This window comes from Mytilus trossulus, chromosome 10, assembly GCF_036588685.1.
Source record: "Mytilus trossulus isolate FHL-02 chromosome 10, PNRI_Mtr1.1.1.hap1, whole genome shotgun sequence".
In the NCBI taxonomy this organism is placed as follows: domain Eukaryota; kingdom Metazoa; phylum Mollusca; class Bivalvia; order Mytilida; family Mytilidae; genus Mytilus; species Mytilus trossulus.
In genome coordinates this window covers 15,808,822-15,830,358 of record NC_086382.1, presented here as the reverse complement: position 1 = coordinate 15,830,358, position 21,537 = coordinate 15,808,822, and the positions used below count along the sequence as shown (strand labels likewise).

At 31.8% G+C, this 21,537-nt stretch overlaps 1 protein-coding gene across 8 annotated transcripts; it reads right to left on the bottom strand.

Moving 5' to 3' along the window:
* Positions 1-4,471: 4,471 nt before the first annotated feature.
* On the bottom strand, positions 4,472-16,809 carry LOC134686932 (protein DGCR6-like). Of its 8 annotated transcripts, none has more exons than XM_063546783.1 (5): positions 16,761-16,809; positions 11,953-12,110; positions 11,401-11,561; positions 7,347-7,453; positions 4,472-6,466 (listed from the first exon to the last, which is right to left on the bottom strand). In XM_063546783.1, exons 2-5 carry the CDS (start codon positions 12,045-12,047, stop codon positions 6,257-6,259), a joined length of 573 nt encoding a protein of 190 aa, XP_063402853.1. In that variant the 5' UTR covers positions 12,048-12,110; positions 16,761-16,809; the 3' UTR covers positions 4,472-6,256. The 8 variants fall into 8 exon arrangements, with proteins under 8 accessions (XP_063402853.1, XP_063402856.1, XP_063402852.1 ...); XM_063546786.1 differs by having other exon boundaries at positions 11,953-12,066; positions 16,761-16,794; XM_063546782.1 differs by having other exon boundaries at positions 16,701-16,778.
* Between the last annotated feature and the right edge of the window lie 4,728 nt (positions 16,810-21,537).

The following is a 21,537-nucleotide window of genomic DNA, read 5'->3' as shown; positions in this document are numbered from 1 at the left end:
CGAACATGTAGACCCTGCAAGATAGCAAAATATCAAATATGGTTATCCTATTACTCATAATAAGATCATATTTCACCTGAGATAAAATAGTCAAGCAGTCAATGAACCATTAAAATGAGGTCAATGACAATGGACATATGACAGACGGAAACTTCGTAACATAAGGTATCTGCATTCCAGGTATGCAGCATTCAGATCTTCTAGCTTCTGAAATGTAAATTTAGCTTTATACTATTTGTTTACGCTGCTGGTGGACTTTCGTCGCAGACGAGACAATTACCCCAGAACTATTGTTTTATTCAGAAACCAAGATTTAAAAATGTTCTTACCATTTATAGCTGTATATTTTTTTTTTTTAACTCTGACCTAATCTTTGACTAATCGACATCACAGCAAAATCAGCAGGCTTTGTCCTGTCATAACGTCTACCGTTAGTAGATCTTAGTAGATGTCTTATAAACAACCTCAAGTATTATCACCCAGAAACATCAAATTGCAACTTATAAATTAAATTAATTTCATATTTACAGTCTACTTAGCAGCTTTGACCTGAATATTTAAAAGTTTGCTCTTCTGTCAAAAATATGTCTGTAAAATAACAAAAATACCAAACTCCAAAGAATATTCAAATCGGAAAGTCCCTTATCAAATGGCAAAATCAGAAGTTCAAACCTATTAAATATATGGAAAACAACCACCATATTCCTGACTTGGTACAGGCATTTCCCACTGTAGAAGAAATGTGGATTAAACCTTGTTTATGGCTAGCTAAACCTGTCATTGGTATGACAGTCACATAAAATAAACTGTTTGAAACATTGTTTTTTTTTGTTTCTTTATTATTGCAACTTATTTTCTATACAAATCTGCAACTCTCCGTACCTTTTATTTCCTATTTGTATCTTTATTCTATTATTTCTGAATAAAATGCTCTGCAGGGCGAAGCTTGATACTACCGCAGAGGTTGAACTCTGAATAATTGGGGCCAGTATGGACACACCATTCAAGCTTGATACAGCTCTGAATTTGGATTGATTAAATATTTGGCACATAATAGGTTTCTGACACAGAATGAATGTGGTCTAAGAACTTAAACTTAAAAACTTCAAATTGTACAGTTACCTATTATGGTCTAATATCATAATCTGAATACATGGTTATATTCAGCATATCATAGAACCCCAAGAATTCAATTTTTTAAAGAAATCAAATAATGTTCTATTTTAGATCCTTTAGACCTCAATGTGGACCAACTTGATAACCGGGCCCAAATGTTAAAATTCTGAATACATGGTTAGATTCAGCATATTGAAGAACCCCATATATTCAATTTTTGTTGAAATCAAACAAAGTTTAATTTTGGCCCCCGATTTGGACCAACTTGAAAACTGGGCCCATAATCATAAATCTAAGTACATGCTTAGATTCAGCATATCAAAGAACTCCAAGAAAACAATTTATTTTCCTATTATTGTCAAATATCTAAAATATAAATACTGATCCAGCATATCAAATAATCACAAGAATTCAATTTTTGATGAAATCAAACAAAGTTTAATTTTGATCACTTTTGACCTCAATGTGGACCAATTTGATAACAGGGCTCAAAAATCAAAAATCTCAATACATGGTTACAGGTTAGATTTAGCATATCAAAGAATTACATACATTCATTTTTTGTTGAAATCAAACAAAGTTAAATTTTAGACCCCAATTTGGACCAACTTGAAAAATGGACCCATAATCAAAAATCTAAATACATGTTTAGATTCAGCATATCAAAGAAACACAATAATTCATTTTTTCATGAAATCAAACAAAGTTTAATTTTGGACCCATTGGACACATGCACTTGTCTCAGAAAAAAAATCATATATACCTTTAACAGGAAACTTTTTCTATGCCTGTTCCTTTGGACCTCATGTGAACAAATGTTTGGCCTCTAATTCCTAAACAGTTTGGGCCATAACCCCCTAAACCTCTAACCAATGTTGAAAAACAAAAGCACAACAATACCCAAAGTAAAACTCAGTTTAACAGAAGTCTGAGTCTGATGTCAGAATATGAAACAAAATAAAAATAAACAAAATGACAAAAATACATGAATAACAACAGACTACTAGCAGCTACTGCCATGCCAGCTCAAGACCTCAATTAATTAAACTGATTGAAAGATTATAATTATCTTCATCATATGAATACCAGGTACAATCCCTCCTGTTGGGGGTTTAGTATTGTATATGAGAAGAACCTAATCCCTGTCATACACTTACACACAAGCCATTGTCTGGAAACTAAGAAAAATACTTAGTTTGACCCCTTTTGGGCCCCTTGTTCCTAAACTGTTGGAACCATAACTGTTAACATCAAGTGTCCTATTGTGGTTCCAAACCTTGTGTTTAAATTTCATAGAGATCCATTAACATATATATATGTCTCAGGTTCATTATTACTTACAACTATTAGAGTAAATAGTTTTACTTTAAAAGAAGAGTGCAATGTTGTCTCAACACTCACTGTGGAGTGGTTCTTGTTGCTATGCCATTTTTTTCACATGTGGTATTGTTCTTGCACATACAGTTTTGCCACATAAGATATTTCATCTGTACCATATTGGCACTAAAGGTTTTTAATTTTGTATTGTTTTGTAACAAGTCATGTGGTATAATTACTTTCTATTTGTTTTCATAATCATGGCATTTTAGTAACATTTCATTGCAGATGTTATGTAGTTCTGTACAATTCTGTCACACATGGAGTTTCTTTTAACACCATTCATGTTTGCAAATGGTATTTTTATGCATATTTGAATTCATGGTTTTAAATAATTCTGCAACCAAGCTTATAGAAAATGTGTACTATGTTAAACATTCAAATCACCTGTACCCATGAAAACTGGTATCCCACAAATAACAATGAATCATATATATATATTACCTAAACCAGATGCCACTAATTGCTAAATGATTTGACCCATAACCCCCATAACCATCCCTCTATAGTATACACTTAAACACAAGTTATTGACTGGAAACTACAACAATGCTTATTTGGGCCCTTTGATGGCCTCTTATTCATAAACCTTTGGGACCATAACCCTCAAAATCAATCCTTACCTTCCTTTTGTGGTTAAAACATTGTGTTAAAATTTTATTGATTTCTATTTACTTATATTAAAGTTATTATCAGGAAACCATGCATCTTCGGACAATGATGCAGATGATGAAAAAGGATAGCATTATATGACCCAAAAGTATAAAAATAAATTATAATGTTTCATCTATATCAAATCCTTTCATTTTCATTTGTTTAGGTAAGATTCAATAAATAAAGTCTTACAATTATTTTTATTATTCTGAAATTTCATCAAATCTTGTATTACATTCCATTAATAATCACTAAATGACATTTTTAAATAAAATTAACAACAAAAACGTAAATACCTTGTCATAATATGGGAAGCTGTATATGCACCTATGGCCTTGTGAGTATTCTCATGTGTTAAAATTTCTTGCTATTTAAGTGAAATAATACAAAAAATGAAATATTCTGAGTGAATTGAGTCTCCAAAACACATTTTATGAGAAAATTGTCTTGAAATAGGCCTGTACCATGAATATTCAATTGACAGAACAAGCCATACTAAGTGCATATTTATTTTATTTTTGGGAGGGGATGGTTATTTCTTATATTTTGCTATGATATAACAATTTCCTAGGTAATATTCTTAAATATAATATAGTAATTAGTAGATGAAATTATTTCTAATGTTGTAACGACAAGTAATTCTTTAAAAGAGAAGCCTTTTATGTCCCTCTTTGGAACGCGGCGTGAATTTAATTTTTACGTAAGGACTTATTGAAACCTCCTTGGAGACAGTGAACTTTTATATGGATTGTTCATTCTGCTAAAATGCTCTAATTACTCATTTCTTATATCATTTCTGCCATAAATGAGTGAAAGTTACCCCATTATTTTTATTTATTGGCCTGAAAAGTTGAAATTTTGAGGAAATAAGAGGTATAAATTGATGTGGCTTGGTTTGGATTTGTCGAAGAAATTTTGCTCGAATCGCTGTAGATGTCGTCTTTCATTATACTAGATTTTTCTCAAACTATTGAACTGATTATGACAAAACTTGACAGAAATGCTTGAAATAACCAGTATAACAAATGAAAAAAGTCTCAGTCAGTTTCTTGAACAAAAAGGTCTTCTTTAGGTGTAATACGACCAAATCATGGTATGTCACATCCGGTTGTATACGAAAGTAGGTCTAAAAAAATATTCCCTTGAATTTGACCGTTGCAGGTAATTAATCCTACATTTTATTGCAGTAAAACTATTTCTGGGTCATAAACATATGTCTTGGGTATTTGATTGGTTAACTTCCGATGATGGTTATTTTCTTATATGCAATGAAATGTGATGTGAAAATTTTTCTATAGAACTGGACAGGATAAAACTTTACTCATGCCAAGTATTTCTTTATTTGAAACAAAGATAAATTCTGCACAATTTTTTGAAAAGTGCAAATTTAACAAAGACTAATAGGGTAAAATCAATGGTGGTATTACACCTATACTGAATTTTAGTTAAATAATGCATACATTAATCACAACTATATAAAGTGAAAACACAATATTTTTCCACTCAAAGTGTCAAAGTGATTACATTTTTGAGGCATGCTGAAAATTTAAATAAATGAAAATGGATACATGATGAACAGAAATTTAAATATTTGAAAATGGAACAATTATGAAGCAAAGTATTGAAACCAATCAAACTACATGTGGACCTTAAACAAATAAGTGATTTGTTGTAAAAATACTGATACATCAATATCAACGGTGTTTGATTGTTTTCTTGAAAATGTGTACTACATGAACATGTCAGTTTATCTGACCATTTCTCTTACAAACTCTTAAACAAATTATACTGGGTTTTTGAAGGCAAGTACAAGGACTCTTTATTTTTAAAGATGGCGAGTCCAACAGTGAGAGGAAAAAAATTTGATGCTACCGGTATATAATTTTTCATATCAGTCTCCATGCAAAAATAGAGCAAGGAAATGACATCATGCTTTGCTTTAAATAATGATAAGTATGCTCAATCAATCAAACATTTTACAATCTTGATGAATCTTTGGACATTGGATGAGTGCAGACATATTTTCACCAGTCCAGGAGTCATAAACTATCCTAGAGGAAAACAACAAGTATATCTATAGTGGGTGTGGCGATACCAGTTTATCATTGTCATAACTTGACTCCAATTCAGGGTTATTTCTAATTTTCAAAATAAGAGTATGTGGTATGATTGCCAATAAGACAACTCTCCACCAGAGACAAAAGGACAAAGGTAATGACTTTTTTAGGGAATTTTTCAAAAAATTTACTGATATTGACAACAAAAATGGTTAACCAAAATATAGGTCTGTTGATTTGGAGGAATGTAAGACTTTGTCTTGAAATAACACGACTTAAGGAGGCTTGCGGGTATAAAAAATTTAGCAAAAAATTAAACATTTGTTTTTTCATTTCAAATTTTATTTATTACACTATTAGTCATTACTTTATAACATGGTACAAAAATTATCCAGACAAATCAATTTAGTTTGGCCATAGATGACTTTAAAAATGTTATATCATTGAAAAAGCTCTAAATTATCTCCCTTTGGTGCAAAAATATCATTTGTTATGTTCAAATTGAAATATCTTTTAAAACTCATCGTTGACCTATATTTTGGATTACTGTTTTCAAACAAGCAGAACATAAACTAAATAATTGTAAAATTTAAGCGATTTTTGTAATTTAGTTCTTTTTTTATTTCGATATTACCAATACTTCTCCTATTAGTTCAACAGAAAAAAAAGGACATTAAGAAAAATGTATGCTTCTTTCAGAGGCAGATTGTGATCTTAAATGAACGGGGACCACATATTTTTTTTTATATATTTCTATTAGGTATAAAATAAAGTTTAATCATAGAAAAAAATAGCAAAATCTTATATTAAAAAAAAAAGATTTATTTTTTGACCCACGAGCCCCGGTAATACATTGTAATATGTGGCCACTTTTAATTCTGACTGGGTGCCAAAGTAGAAAGTTTATAAAAGTAAAAAACAATAATAAATAATGTCAATTATGTCATGTGACCTACTTTGTAAAAAGTTTTAAATTCCATTGAGATTCTAGTTACTAAATACAATGTAGAAAAAAAAAAATATGAAAATGACAAAACTAAATACTCTAAACATCAACTTGGCAAATCTAGAAATCTTAGTCTATTCATAAACTCAAGTAAGTACATTTGTAGGCGGATGTCTTGTCTATTGTTTGTAACAAAGAAGCCAGGTACCCCAGCCCTCTCTAGCATCACTTGTTGGTCCATAACTTTTTGGTCAAGGTCCATAATAATTTTCATGTCTCTTTTCTTGACTTCATCCTCCAATCTTTTTTCCATGGTCTACAATAGTGTATAAATGTTACGTGTTTACATGGTCTACAAATAGTGTAGAAATGTTACTTGTTTAATACATTCAACAACGAAGCAATGTTGATTGTCGTCTGTTTATGTGGTTTTATATGGATTAGACCATTGGTTTTCCGGATTGAATGGTTTAAAATTAAAAATTTTATAGCTTGCTGTTCGCTGTAAGATAAGGCTCTGTGATGAAGGTCGTACATTGACCTAAAATGGTTTACTTTTACAAAGTGTTACTTGGATGGAGAGTTGTTTCATTGGCACTCATACCACATCTTCCTATATCTATTGAGTGCCCTTGGAATTTGTGTAAACTGACCATTCATTCATAACACTCCTAAATCTCAATTCAGATAACAAAAATTTATCTGTAAAATATTGTGCCAAAGTGATTGAGGTGGAGAATCAAACAGCTTTCCATGTACACTATCTGGTACATTATAAGTTATATGGTTGGATACTGACCCCCTAGACTATAGATCAATAAAGGGTTGGTAGAATCCAAAGAGTCTAACATTAAATACTTTAAATATAGAAATTATTGCTTGCATTTATCATTTAGATTTTGTGATTTTAGACTAAAATGTGATTTAAATTATTGCGATATTAAGAAAAATCAAGTTTAATTCATATAAAAAATAAAAAATGTGATTTTTAATAATTGCGATTGAAACCTTGTCGCATTTTTCGCAATTATAATAACATTGCAATAATTTCTGAATTTACAGTGTAATATATTTTCTAATCTTTACTTCCTGTTTATTATTTGTAGTTATTTAGGAAGTAATGCTTGAACAACTTAAAAGACTGCAAATTCCTAAAAATTAATATTGAATCATAGTTTTATAGAACATTTGTATACCTCTTTTTCTCTTTCAATCGTGACCTCTACTATAGGAAGATTGTGAGGTTTGGTTTGGCAAGCTTGAAGAAGTTCTTTATGGCGTTTCTGTAATTCATGCCTTTGTGCTTTATAATGTAAAATAAATAAATTTTGTCAATCAGCTGTTTTTGCTGCAAGTATCAAATGATAATTCATTTCAGATCATTGTATCATAAAGCTGTATTAGAAATATAATGGGAACCATTTGTACATGTAAAACTAAACTTAAGGAGGCTCGTTGGTATAAGGTTTTCAGAAAAAAACAAGTAACTGCGAGCTACTGCTCACTGATGATACCCCTGCCGCAAGTGGATAATATTATCATCGTGTAATGTGTTTTCGTACTTATAACAATTTTCACTGCTTACGGTTTTTACTGTTGAGTTTTTATTTAGGTGTTTACTCAAATTTAAAAAGCATGTCCTGTAGATTGATTTTAGGTATCTAGTTTTTTGGTCAATGATTTCTACGATTTTTTACTGTTTCCGATTACTTTGCGATTTTTGTATGTCAAAAAAACGGCGTCATATGTTTTCGTATGAAATAAAAATTGGATCAGTACACGGACAGGAAATGACTACAAAATCCGGAAATAATTTTTTTCTAAAGTCGTGGTTCTGGTGATCGCTTGAATCATAAAAAAAGTTATTAAATACTTTTCAGTACTAAAAATTACTAGTAAATAGTGTAAGGTTGGTGTTTCGTGTGATGAAATTTTTAGATTTTGATTAATTTTCAGATTGGCACCTGGTTTGTACAAAATACATTATTTTTTCTAAAATAAAATGCAGTTTTCAAAATTTATGATTAAATATAAAAAGTTAAGACTGTTTTCATCTTTATGTATCAAGGATGTATAAAAAAAAATTGTCAATGAAATATTGAATAGTTGGATTTTGAACAACCATTTTATATAAGAACCCTGCTAATTTTAACTCGATGGTTTGTAATTAAAACGGCCAAAAAAACACATGGCAGTCATATGCCTTGAAGATCCGGTGTCTGACTTGCAAAAAACATATCTGGACTTTATTTTAACCCTTCAGAATTTTTTTCCACAACTATTCTAGTGATGCGTATTTTTGACATTAAATAAAAATGGCTAAATAGGTCAGTTTTATTTAATTTGTTCTAACGTCTTTAAAAAGCGACTTTGAATATGTTTTAAATATATCAAGTTGTAGTGGTGTTGTTGTTCTAAATATAGAAACAGAAAAACATGCCACAATGTACACGTATGCAGTCGAAACCGACGAAATGTGGTTGATACGAAAACATATGACATACGAAAACATATGACACGACGATAATAGTGTAAAAATATGCAAGTGTTTCACTTTGGTAAACAGGAAGTTGTCGAGTGATGAATCTGAAAACGCATCACACGGTATAGCTGACTTATATAAATCCTGAAACCAAATTTCAGAAATCCTTGTATTGTAGTTCCTGATGAAATGTTACGAAAATTTTCAACTTGGCTATCATGTGTAATATCATACAAGTGTTTTCAGTAAACAGGAAGTTGTCAAGTGATCAATCTGAAAACACATCACACGGTATACATGTAGCTGCCTTAAATAAACCCTGAAACCAAATTTCAGAAATCCTTGTATTGTAGTTCCTGAGAAAAATGCGACGAAAAATATTCATGGGACGGATGGACGGACGGATGGACGGACGGATGGACGGACGGACTGACTGACGGACGGAGGGACTGACAGACAGAGGTAAAACAGTATACCCCCCCTTTTTTAAAGCGGGGGTATAATTAAACATTTTTTTTTCATCACAATTTTTATTTACATTGTATTACATTTAGTTGTGGTTACTTTATCATATGATACAAAAATAATTCCAAAAAATCATTTCATGTTGGCCCCAGGTGACTTTTAAAATGTAGATATCATTAAAAAAGCTCCAAATTATCTCCCTTTGGTGCAAAATGACATTTTTTGGCATTAAAATTGAAATATCTTTTTTAACTCATTGGTGACCTATATTTTTTATTGTTATTTTCGAATAAGCTGTACATAAACTAAATAATTGTAAAATTTTAGCGATTTCTGTAATATAGTTCTTTTTTTATTTCGATATAACAACTATTTCTTCTATTAGTTCAACAGAAAACTAGAGGCTCTCAAGAGCCTGTGTCGCTCACCTTGGTTTATGTGCATATTAAACAATGGATACAGATAAATTCATAACAAAATTGTGTTTTGATGATGGTGATGTGTTTGTAGATTTTACTTCTCTGAACATTCCTATTGCTACAATTATCTCTATCTATAATGAACTTGGCCCAGTAATTACAGTGGAAAATATTATCTGAAAATCTACAAAAATTTATAAAAAATGTAAAAAATTGACTATAAAGGGCTCTAACTCCTAAAGGGGTCAACTGACCATTTCGGTCATGTTGACTTATTTGTAAATCTTACTTTCCTGAACATTCTTGCTGGTTACTGTTTATCTCTATCTATAATATTATTCAAGATAATAACCAAAAACAGCAAAATTTCCTTAAAATTACCAATTCAGGGGCAGCAAACCAACAACAGGTTGCTCGATTCATCTGAAATTTTCAGGACAGATAGACCTTGACCTGATAAACAATTTAACCCTAAATGCTTTGGTTTTTGAGTTTTAAGCCAAAAAACTGCATTTTACCCCTATGTTCTATATTTAGCCATGGCAGCCATCTTGGTTTGTTGACGGGTCACCGCACACATTTTTTAAACTAGATACCCTAATAAAAATTGTAGCTAAGTTTGGTTAAATTTGGTCAAGTAGTTTCAGAGGAGAAGATTTTTGTAAAAGATTACAAAATTTACGAAAAATTGGTAAAAAATGACTTTTAAGGGCAATAACTCCTAAAGGGATCAACTGAACATTTTGATCATGTTGACTTATTTGTAGATCTTACTTTGCTGAACATTACTACTGTTTACAGTTTATCTCTATCTATAATAATTTTCAAGATAATAAGCGAAAAGGACAAAATTTCCTTAAAATTACCAATTCAGGGGCAGCAACCCAACAACGGGTTGTCCGAATCATCTGAAAATTTCAGGGCAGATGGATCTTGACCTGATAAACAATTTACCCCCCATGTCAGATTTGCTCTAAATGCTTTGGTTTTTGAGTTATAAGCCAAAAACTGCATTTTACCCCTATGTTCTATTTTTAGCCATGGCAGCCATCTTGGTAGGTTGGCGGAGTCACTGGACACATTTTTTAAACAAGATACCCCAATGATGATTGTGGGCAAGTTTGGTTTAATATGGCCAAGTAGTTTCAGAGGAGAAGATTTTTGTAAAAGTTAACGACGACGGACGACGGACAACGACAGATGACGGATGACGACAGATGACAGATGCCAAGTGAAGAGAAAAGCTCACTTGGCCTTTTAGGCCAGGTGAGCTTAAAAATGATTTAGACCCACAAGCCACCTTAAGGAAGGTTTGATGCTCACAAAAATAATTAATCCCATTATCCCTCCAAACCTGTAATCCAGAATTTGTTGGTAGCTGCATGTCATAATTATTTTTTGTTTATCATTGTAAGCATAACTTAGGCCCTATTTTTTTCCCCCTCTTAATACTTTAGTTCCATTATTGTATGTTTTACTGTGTCCTCATTAATTTTTTACACATAAAAGTCTGTGAGAAAATCAATGTGATCATTACCACAACTGCACATACAGCTGAACTTGTTTATCAGTTCTATCTGTTTCTATGATAATTTTTGATTGATTTTATTTAAGTATCTTGTACCATTTTTTTACAATTATATAATGATGTTTGTAAATATAATGATATTTTTTTTGATGACTCAGGTGCCAGTACCCTGCTGGCCCTTGCCCCCATTGTAAAGGGGGGAATTTCACAGAAAATACTGATTAAATTGGCAATGCCATTATTTATAAGAACATTTACATAAGGTTCATGAAAAATTCTTGTTAACCTATGACACTTACTTTGCTATAACATTTACAGTTGTTTCATGACAATTACTGGTTAATTGTTAAACTTGCCTTTGTGATCATTTATCAGTTTCATTCTCTGAGAAGACAAATGTTTCTCCTCTAAATGTTGTACTTCTTGTAAACTACGCACAATTTCAAAGACAGTACCATCAAGTAAAGCATTAGCTAAACTAGATAACAAATCATACGGAAGTCTCTGCTGAAATTTCCTAAAAAAAAAAGATTAAAAAAAATTAGACACAAATATATTTTGAAGTTTGCTTTCAAATAAAACTGAAAATTGAAATAGGGAATGTGTCAAAGCGACAACAACCCGACCATAGAGCAGACAACAGCAGAAGGCCACCAATGGGTCTTCAATGCATTGAGAAACTTCCGCACCCGGAGGAGTCCTTCAGCTGGCCCCTAAACAAATGTTTATTTAGAAAACAGATGAAAGATGAAGATATTATTTATTTATGACATATTTAACATTTATAATTTTCTCAGGTTCTTCCCATCTAAGGACAATCATCCTTTGATAAAATTATATATAGCTGAGGCACTTCCTTTTGTTTTCAAAAAAATTCAATCTATAAATATCTTTAAAGTTATTTTTACCCTGGAAGATCTCGTGACAATGATTGTAATTCACTTTGTAAAAAATAATGCTGCTTTTGTTGTAACTCTCTCCTTGCTCTTTCATTTTCTGCCATACCGGTAATATCTTTCTAGCTAGTTTCAGGAATTAAAAAATCTACATGTAACTTGTGTAACATCTACAATTTAAGAGAAGACAATCATATCATGACATTTATATATGTGTTTGAAAGAAAAGAAAAAATATAATTTGATTATAATGTATTTCATCAACATTCTAAAATTTGATGAAAATCTATTTCCTATCCTTTCTCTGTTAGTCATGTCAGTTTTCTAAAGTTATCTTCTTTGTTGTTTAATCATATTTATTGTTAATAAATGTATTTTGACTTGGTTATGAACTTCTGTTAATATTTCAATTATGTGTTTGTTTATCTCATATTTTGTCTCAATGAAACTGTTATATATTTCATACATTGTGTCATATACATGTACATTAAATCATCTTAAAAGTTGTGTATTTTTAAACATACTTATATCTGCTGTGGAAATCATTCATAGGAGGCCTTCAAAGTAGGTTATTTGTGAATTATTTAGTCTTCTCATGTAATGAAATGACAATTTTGGCTTCTCAGTTGATATATGATACACCAAGTTTCACTTCGGTTTGAATAAGATGTAAAGTAAAATATAATTGAATTTGAAGTATCACTGTGCTTAAACGGCCGTGGGTAACTTAAGTTACCCACAGCCCAAGATGGCGGACTCTAAACTTGTTGAGATGATAGTTGATACGAAATCTACTTTTTGCAACGTTTTTCATGATCTATGTAAATATTGATAGGACTATTGAATAAAGAAATCACTTACCATCACTTCAAATTTGTTAATTTTGACTTCATTTTAGCGTAAGGCCAACTTTTGAAAAATGCATAAGATGTCCGTAACTTATAAGTAAAAAATAATCAGACTGTCCGTAACTTTATTTTCGGATGTGGGTAACTTTTTTTCAAAATTGTAAAAATTAACAATTTCAACACTTAAAGGACAATAAACACTATCAAACCCCTTATATTATTTCATATATTTATACAATAACAATATGCTTCAAACTAAACAAGAAAAAAAGCAAACCAGAGTGTCACGGATTTTCCGTTAAATTTTTAAAAAAATATTCCCGGGATAAAACGGGATCTTACGGTACGGCGAACTTTATCTAACATTCTTCTAGCTTAATAGATTGTTCACTGATGAGTCCTTGGTCGGTATAGCCTCGGAAAAAATGATATCCTTTCCTTTAAACAATTTCTGAATTGTTAGCCAAAAAAGTATGGTCTCTTCGCTATATCTAGTGTGATGTGTTGTTGATTGTGAAAAAAAAAAGTGCCAATATCTAGGAATAGATGGAAAGCTATATTGTTGAACAGGATTCAGTTTATTATAGCAATAAAAGTAGATTTAAAATATTCTAAAAGTTTCATTGACCTCAGGGATTTAATAAGATCGGGTTTCAAATCATACACATCTTCTTGAGAGGTTTGGACTGATTCATCTAGATCTATGTATTTCTGCTAAGGATTGACCTCCGAACTTGTTCTCCTAAGGTCATTTTCATATGTTCACTATTAATGTAATTTCTACAGTTGGAAATGGTGAGATTTATAACCTGCATGTTATGATTTATCATCTAAAACTTAAGCAGTTAACAATCTATAAAGCCAGTAGAATGTAAGATGCATTAATTTTGCCGTACAATTTTCTACATAAGAAAATGCCTGTACCAAGTCAGGAAAATGGCAGTTGTTATCCATTCAGTTGAGCTTTGGATTTTTCCATTTTATAAGGGACTTTCCTTTTTGAATTTTCTTCAGAGTTCAGTATTTTTGTAATTTTACTTTTTTATGCCTGTACCAAGGCAGGAATATGACCGTTGTTTTCCATTCGTTTGGTGTGTTAACTTGAGCTTTTGGCTTTGCCATTCTATAAAGGACTTCCCGTTGAATATTCCTAGGAGTTCGATATTTTTTTATTAATCATTTCTTTTTTTTTATAATTACATCTACGAATAAAGATTCTTTGAAAGTTACCGACTTCATGCTTAAGTTACGGACATCCCTATTGGTACAAGGAAAAAAGTTACGGACTAGTTGTTTTGAAGTTACGGACATCATAAGTGTTTTGGAAAATCGTGCTGTAATCGTTTATTTTGTAGTAACAAACCACGTTTTACATTGCAAAGTTTCCCTAAAAGATTTATATAACTTTTTGATTACTGAACATTTCTTTTGTATGCATGGTATTGTAATTATATAGGAGCAAACTTCCTAACCGAAGCCCTGCGGCTCCATCTTGGGCTGTGGGTAACTTAAGTTACCCACGGCCGTTTAAGCACAGTGAGTATACAACCCGATTAATTTCTCAAAATAGAGAGTTGAGTACCTTGTTTAATTTTAAGGTATACATATCTATACAGTATATAATTTCTAATTGAAGTTCCACGAGGTAAAAACCACATGATGCAGGAATAAAGTATCTTGGAGCTTCTTTCTTTCTTTCTTTTCGAGTCCCAGCCAAAAAAGAAAGAAATTATATTCAACATGGATCACTGGAGTTTGAAATCCTAGAAATAATGTGGTAAAAATATGCCAAACTAGACACAGTAAAGCTTCGAGAGATGCTGAGTTTGGCATATGAGAGAAGCTCTACTGTGATAGTCCAGTTTTGCATTTTAATATTTTTACCCAGTTATTGCTAGGATTTCAAGCTCCTGTGCATGCGTGTGTATAACGACATAGTATTAGTAGATTTTCCTATTAGATAAAGGCAGTTTCCAGTCTAGTACATGAATAGATTGGTTAAAGAGCAAGGTTTCAATTTTAATAAGATTTGAAGGGCTTCAGTTTCATCTATACACTTTAACAAAAATGTCTGTGTTTACACCTTAAAATGTTCTTTGAGTACAGACAAAAACTGTGTAATTTGAACAGTTTAAAGCCTGGCAGCATCTAGATAAAGTAATGTTACATCTTATGTCCTAAAATGTTAAAACACTTTACAGATTTTGATGATAATTTTCTTTTCTTGCCACAGAAGATGGTGAAATAAACAAATACCTGAGTTTTCTTTGATACAGTCCACTCATTTATACTATTTAAATAACCTTTGTTGCAAGTAGATTTCTATTGTCCCTCTTTTGTCTATTATATTACAATACAATCATTACCTGAGCATGCTGAGAGGGACTATCTCAAAGATTTAACCAGTCTTTGTTTAATTTTACACCACCTGTGGCAAGGAAAGAAAATGTTTAGCTAAAATCACAAAAGACTGAAAAGGTTTTTATCTTTTTAAAACACAAATGAATACAACTTGTATATATCTAGGTGCTGCCAGACTTTAAAACTGTTCAAATTACAGTTATGTCTGTACTCAACGAAAAAAATTATGGTGTAAAACAGCCAATGTTTTCAAAGTGTATAGGTGAACAGTGGCAGATCCAGGGGGTGGTCCCACGGCGCACCGGACCACCCCCATGACGAACCTCAATTTTTTTTAAAGTGTCTATTTTTTCAATAACTAGCTAATTAACAAATTAACACTTAAGATTAATCCTTTCATCGCACTAATTGGTTATGGATTACCTGGATACCTGGAGGTGTCACAATGATAGAATACGGATCAATGTGTTTCACCTGTATACATGTAATTAAATTGTCAAAACAGCTCGTCAATATGAAGAAGTTGACTTCTTATTTTGAAAAGTAAATACAAATTATTTTTGTATTTTTAAGTGAAATTTCCATATATACATGTAATTGCATTCTCCACCTAACGGAGTCTCGGATTTAAATTTCATTTATGTACATTTTGAAAAAAAACAATCATTATGAATGAATTAAATTAAATTTGTTTATCTATCTCTTTGAGCCCTCCCCCCTTTTCCCCCAACATCAACAGCAATTCAAGCACTGAAGTTGGTACTGGCATTTGTACAAAGCGCAACATGTGATGAAATTAAACATTTTGTCGACTGATTTGCCGAGTCCATCTACAATGCCTTCCGTACTGCGTTTGTGGCAAAAGACTTGCGAGTCAATGCTTTCAAAACCAGAAATTGTAGCCAGTACTCTGAAAGAATGTTGCAAAACCGACTTTCCAATTAATTCTGTTATCTTATAAATCATAGCTACCATGGGGGTTACGAGTTGCGAATGTGAGCGATCCAACAGTGAGTTATCACTTCTAAAAACCTACCTGAGGAAACTCCGCGAAGCATGATGTTGAATGACCTGATAAACGACTCTTAAGTTTGTTAAATTAGTAAATTTTGAACAATTTTAAGTAAAACTATTTTTACCGATTCGGAACATTTTAGCTAAACCTTTTTTACAGCTTGCCTTATTCAGATGACAGTTGTATGTTGTGCTATTTTAGATTGCAAGATATTGTATAGAGTCTTAAATAAAAATCAGTTTTACATGTCTTTAAATTCCTTTACCTAGGAATATGTGCATAGCATGGTGTTGTCCAAATTCATGATCTTCCATAATGTCGAAGGTATTTTTTAACCTTTTTCATATCATTCAATATTCATTTGGGACCACCCCCAAATTTTTTTCTGGATCCGCCACTGGTGAACCTTAATTCGAGAGCAACCAAAAAAAGGGGGTTGTTCCACAAGGAATATTTTCTTCTTATGAACTGTACATTTGAAAGATTTATTTTTCTGTCCCTTTTAGTGTGTGGTTTAATTCCTTTCAATTACCTACACATGACAAAGGTATACTATTGATAAAAAGACCACAATTTAAATTTTGAAATAGATTTACATTTTTTGTTGATGCACACATGTTTTATCTCCCCTTTAACACGTATACGTTATGGAAATGAATAAAATCCGGAAAAGGGTAATTGTTGAAAAACTAATGCAAACCCCAATTAATAAACAATTTTACATTTAACTAGAGACAAATTTATGTCTCTGATTTAACTATAATATTAAGATTTTAGAAACCGACACACACATATTTTCCTAGTCCTATAACATATGACTGCGCATTTTTATTCAACTTTTAACGTTTTTATACAGATATATTTTCATTATTATTTTTGTTGAATGCTCGGGTGGCACAGATAGTATAAAATATCAGAAACAGTAAATAGAAATAGCAATTATTGCCCCGATATCATATATGTTATACGACTAATATTACTTGAATATTACAAGTCTAACTTTTTTTTTTTAGAACTTATGTGATCTTTATCTGCCAGTGGGACAATATATAAAATACACATACACGGCTAAGATGGTGATAGTGCATGATCATTCAATGGTTACCAATGGAATGCCATGACTACCTTATGTTGATGATCAGCATTATATGCAGTGGTCACAACCAACCAGAGAAAACATTGTCCGAAGCCTTAGGTTGACAAGTTTTTTCGAAGGTTGTCAATCTGCTCTACTGATTGCCCTTTCAACAAAGCAAAATATATTTTTTACCACTGATTTTGATAGTCTAAGAAGTATATTTTCTATATATTTCTGCATTTTTCGGGACTAAAACATTGAAGGAACAATGAAGAAAATAAGGTAAAAATTAAGTCTAAAGTCAGTTTGCAATGTCTTCAATTTAAAGAGAAGCTATAGGCAATAACAAAATGGGACATTTACATTTCTATTATACTGCCACGATGAGTGTACCAATTGTGTCTTACACTTAGACTATGTATATTGATACGGCAATTAATGCTCTTTTCTCTTTAGCAACAGACGTAACTCTAGACAACATTACGTGTGCGATGATAATATATCTTTCCCGCAAATTTGGATCCCTATTTCATCCACACATTTAATGACAATTTGAACAAAAAATTCAATAGATATTTTGAGACAAAACAGATATGTGCAAATGCTAACACACTTGGCAACAAAGTTCATTGTCTAGCAACAGTAATCTTCTTAATGAATCTGATAGAACATATAAGCCGCTAAAAGACAGTTGTCATAGGAATCGAGTACAGACTACTAGCAAAACATCGATTTTTTTATTAGATCAATTCTTAAATAATGCAACGGGCCGAACATTATGGAGAAATGATGGTCCCTAGATATTGAATGTGTTCTCTGAACCATTTTTTAAATTTGTTCCGCATTTTTACGTGATAATTCCTTGCTAGAGTGACGAAAACCTCCACTGAGTTTGAAGGTGCTATGTTTAAAGTCACAATACAGCAGTTGCATGCTAGACTGATATTTGGACACGCATTTGATTACTGCGTTATATCTTTTAAAACCCAAGTCGACTGAATATTCACTAAACTTTGGATAGAACAGTTTAGTTTATTACATGACATAACCTTATTACCATTTTAGACACATATGTCTTTCCCATTTGGCCCTGGTCAGAATTGTGTCAATGATACAGGAAGCCTTTATATTAGTTGGACAGTTTTAAATCAAAGCATACTAATAGTTCTGCTTACTCGTTTACACTACACTTCAGTTGTGGATTGGTCATACATATATATTCGTTCTGCCATGGTCTGATGGTATTAGTTTGCAACCTCATGATGGAAAGTTGACAAAAATAAAACTGCAATAATCACATTTTTGCATATGCTAGACTAGCATTTAAATTAACATACAAATGGTATAATTAAATAATTAACAACTGTTGTCTAAACCTTTTTATTAAGATTTTCAATAAATACGTTATGTATAGTAATACATGTAAAATTACCTAGTGATTCTGTATTACCTAGTGATAATCACGAAAACAATTTGGATATTTGTAACCGAAACTGTAATGGAATCTCACTTCTCAATGAAATTGATCACTTCTCCCTCTCAAAAATTCCAAATAAGACCCTGCTAGCATTTTTTCATCAGTATCAATTTAAAAAAAACACGATGCTTGTCGGAATTCAACTAAATTGTTCGATGATAAAAGTATATATAATATTTATGATATAACGCCATTTTTTCAGTCCTCTGAATTCGAATAAAAAATATTTATTAGTATTAAAAATCCGTCAAACAACCATGTATACCTTTAAATGTTCACAGGACATTAGACGTACTTACTTTCAATCATCAGTATTCATATCTGTATATCAATGTTTGCTCTAACATGCTAGTTCACAGGGTCAGCAGTTCATAGATGACACTACATATTTTGATCATAATCCGACCAGTCTTTGTTGTTTCTTTTAACAGCGTGCTTAGCATAGAAGTAGTATATACCACTTTTAAAGTCTAATTTAATTTTGCTGACCTTTAAACACGGTTATCCTCCTTCACAGAGATTATAATACAATGTTGACCGCTGTACATTTTTGTTCATACATCGTTGTCAATAGTAATCAAATATGATGCGACTGTCATACAAGCGAGAGGTTTAGCTAGATATAAAACCAGGTTTAATCTACCGTTTTCTACATAAGAAAATACCTGTACCAAGGACCCAACAGTTGTCATCCATTCGTTTGATGTGTTTGAGGTTTTGATAATGCTTTATCAATTTTCCACGGAGTTTTTAAACTATCCATTGTTCAATTAACCACGAAAGAGGTCAGGTCAGATGACACCTGGCAGACAAACATGTACTCCTTACAATCATTCCATGCACCCAGCATAATTTACTAGCTAGTAGCTTAAACATATTTATTTATAGTGAATTGGGAAACAAGCTATTGTAACTTATATTAATCCCTTTCTACTTTGTGGGTATGCATGCTGCCTTGTAGCGACATTAAACTAGACCCTATTGCCTCTTGTATCTGAGAAATGGGCCAAACCACAACACATTAAAATGTCTTGTCTTCTTCACTAACCGTTGGCGCTGTTAGTCCTATATATTTTAAGCTTTACTACAACTATCACATCAATTTAAAAAAAAGATTAAAGACTAAGCAACACGAACTCCACCAAAAACTGGGTGTGATCTCAGGTCATCTGGAAGGATAAGCAGATCCTGCTCCACATGTGACACCTGTTGTTTTGCTTATGTTGTTACACATCCGGTAAATATTCTTATTCTGTAGGTCAAATTCGTGAAAGAGAAGGGGATTGTAGTTACGACATAAGGAACATATCAGATATCTGTGAAATGGTTGTGATTTAAGGAATGATCAGGAATCTGTATACAAAAAATAAAGCATTCAGGTCTTCACACTTTCGTGTGAATAGATTCAACCCTCAATTTTTTTTTCTAATATAGGATTTCGCTATATTTGTCTATAAATGAACTTTATTATATACTTAGTAGTAAATACAGATAAATTGTATGTGTTATACAGTCAATGGCAAGCATGCTGTATCAGCCACCTGTGATGATATCGATATCAGCACGGTTGCAAAAGCTTTCTCACACCTTTAATATGTATGACGTCATGTCATCGATCGCAGACACTGTTGCAAAGGCTTTTGTTTATCAAATCCCTAATCTGTATGACGTCATGTCAAACCTATAATATGTATGACGTCATTTCAAACCTCCTCATCTGTATGATGTCATGTTACATAAAAAAACATCTACTTGAGGTATATGTATATAATAAAGTGTATATGATATGGCTTTTTCAATATCACACACCATATCAACCCTCAACCAATATAATCCCTCGAGCAGAGCTCTTGGGCTTATATTGGTGTCTCGGGTTGATACGGATGGGATATTGAAAAAGCCATATGATATTCTCTATTTATCTAATACATTTTTTACTTTAAATGAAAATAAAATTAAAAATTTGTAAGGGTTCCGCGGAACCCGGTGTCTCGCCTACTTTTGCTGTAAATTGCAGGCTAAAAAAAAATCAAAAAAATATTCCTCTTGATACTATCTTATGATTGTAAGAAGCTTCTGTCCAAGTTTGGTAAACATCTAGGATAGTTAATGAATCTAATAAATGTTTTGAAAACTTTGAAAAGTTAACTGCAGATTGTATATAATGTTAACTGAAAGAAAATATAAGTCCATTTAAAAGTAAAATACAGAAAAAATAGAGTTATTTTTTTACAAAATTTACATGTTTACTTCTGGATACTATCTTATGATCATACATAAGCTTCTGTCCAAGTTTGGTGCAAAACCCAGGATAGTTTAAGAAAGTTATTAAAATTTTAAAAACTTTAACCACAAAGTGAATGTAATGTTTCACTGCAGAAAAACTAAAGTCCATTTAAAAGTAAAATACGGAAAAAATGGATTTATATTCTTACAAAATTTACTTCTGGATACTATTGTATGATCATAAACAAGCTTCTGTCCAAGTTTGGTACAAACCCAGGATAGTTTAAGAAAGTAATTAAAATTCTAAAAACTTTAACCACAGAGTGAATGTAATGTTTCCCCGCAGAAAAAACTAAGTCCATTTATAAGTAAAATACGGAAAAAATGGAATTTTATTTTTACAAAATTTACTTCTGGATACTATCTTATGATCATAAACAAGCTTCTGTCCAAGTTTGGTAGAAATCCAGTATAATTTAAGAAAGTTATTAAAATTTCAAAAACTTTAACCACAGAGTGAATATTTGTTGACGCCGCCGACGACACCGACGACGACGGAATGTAGGATCGCTTAGTCTCGCTTTTTCGACTA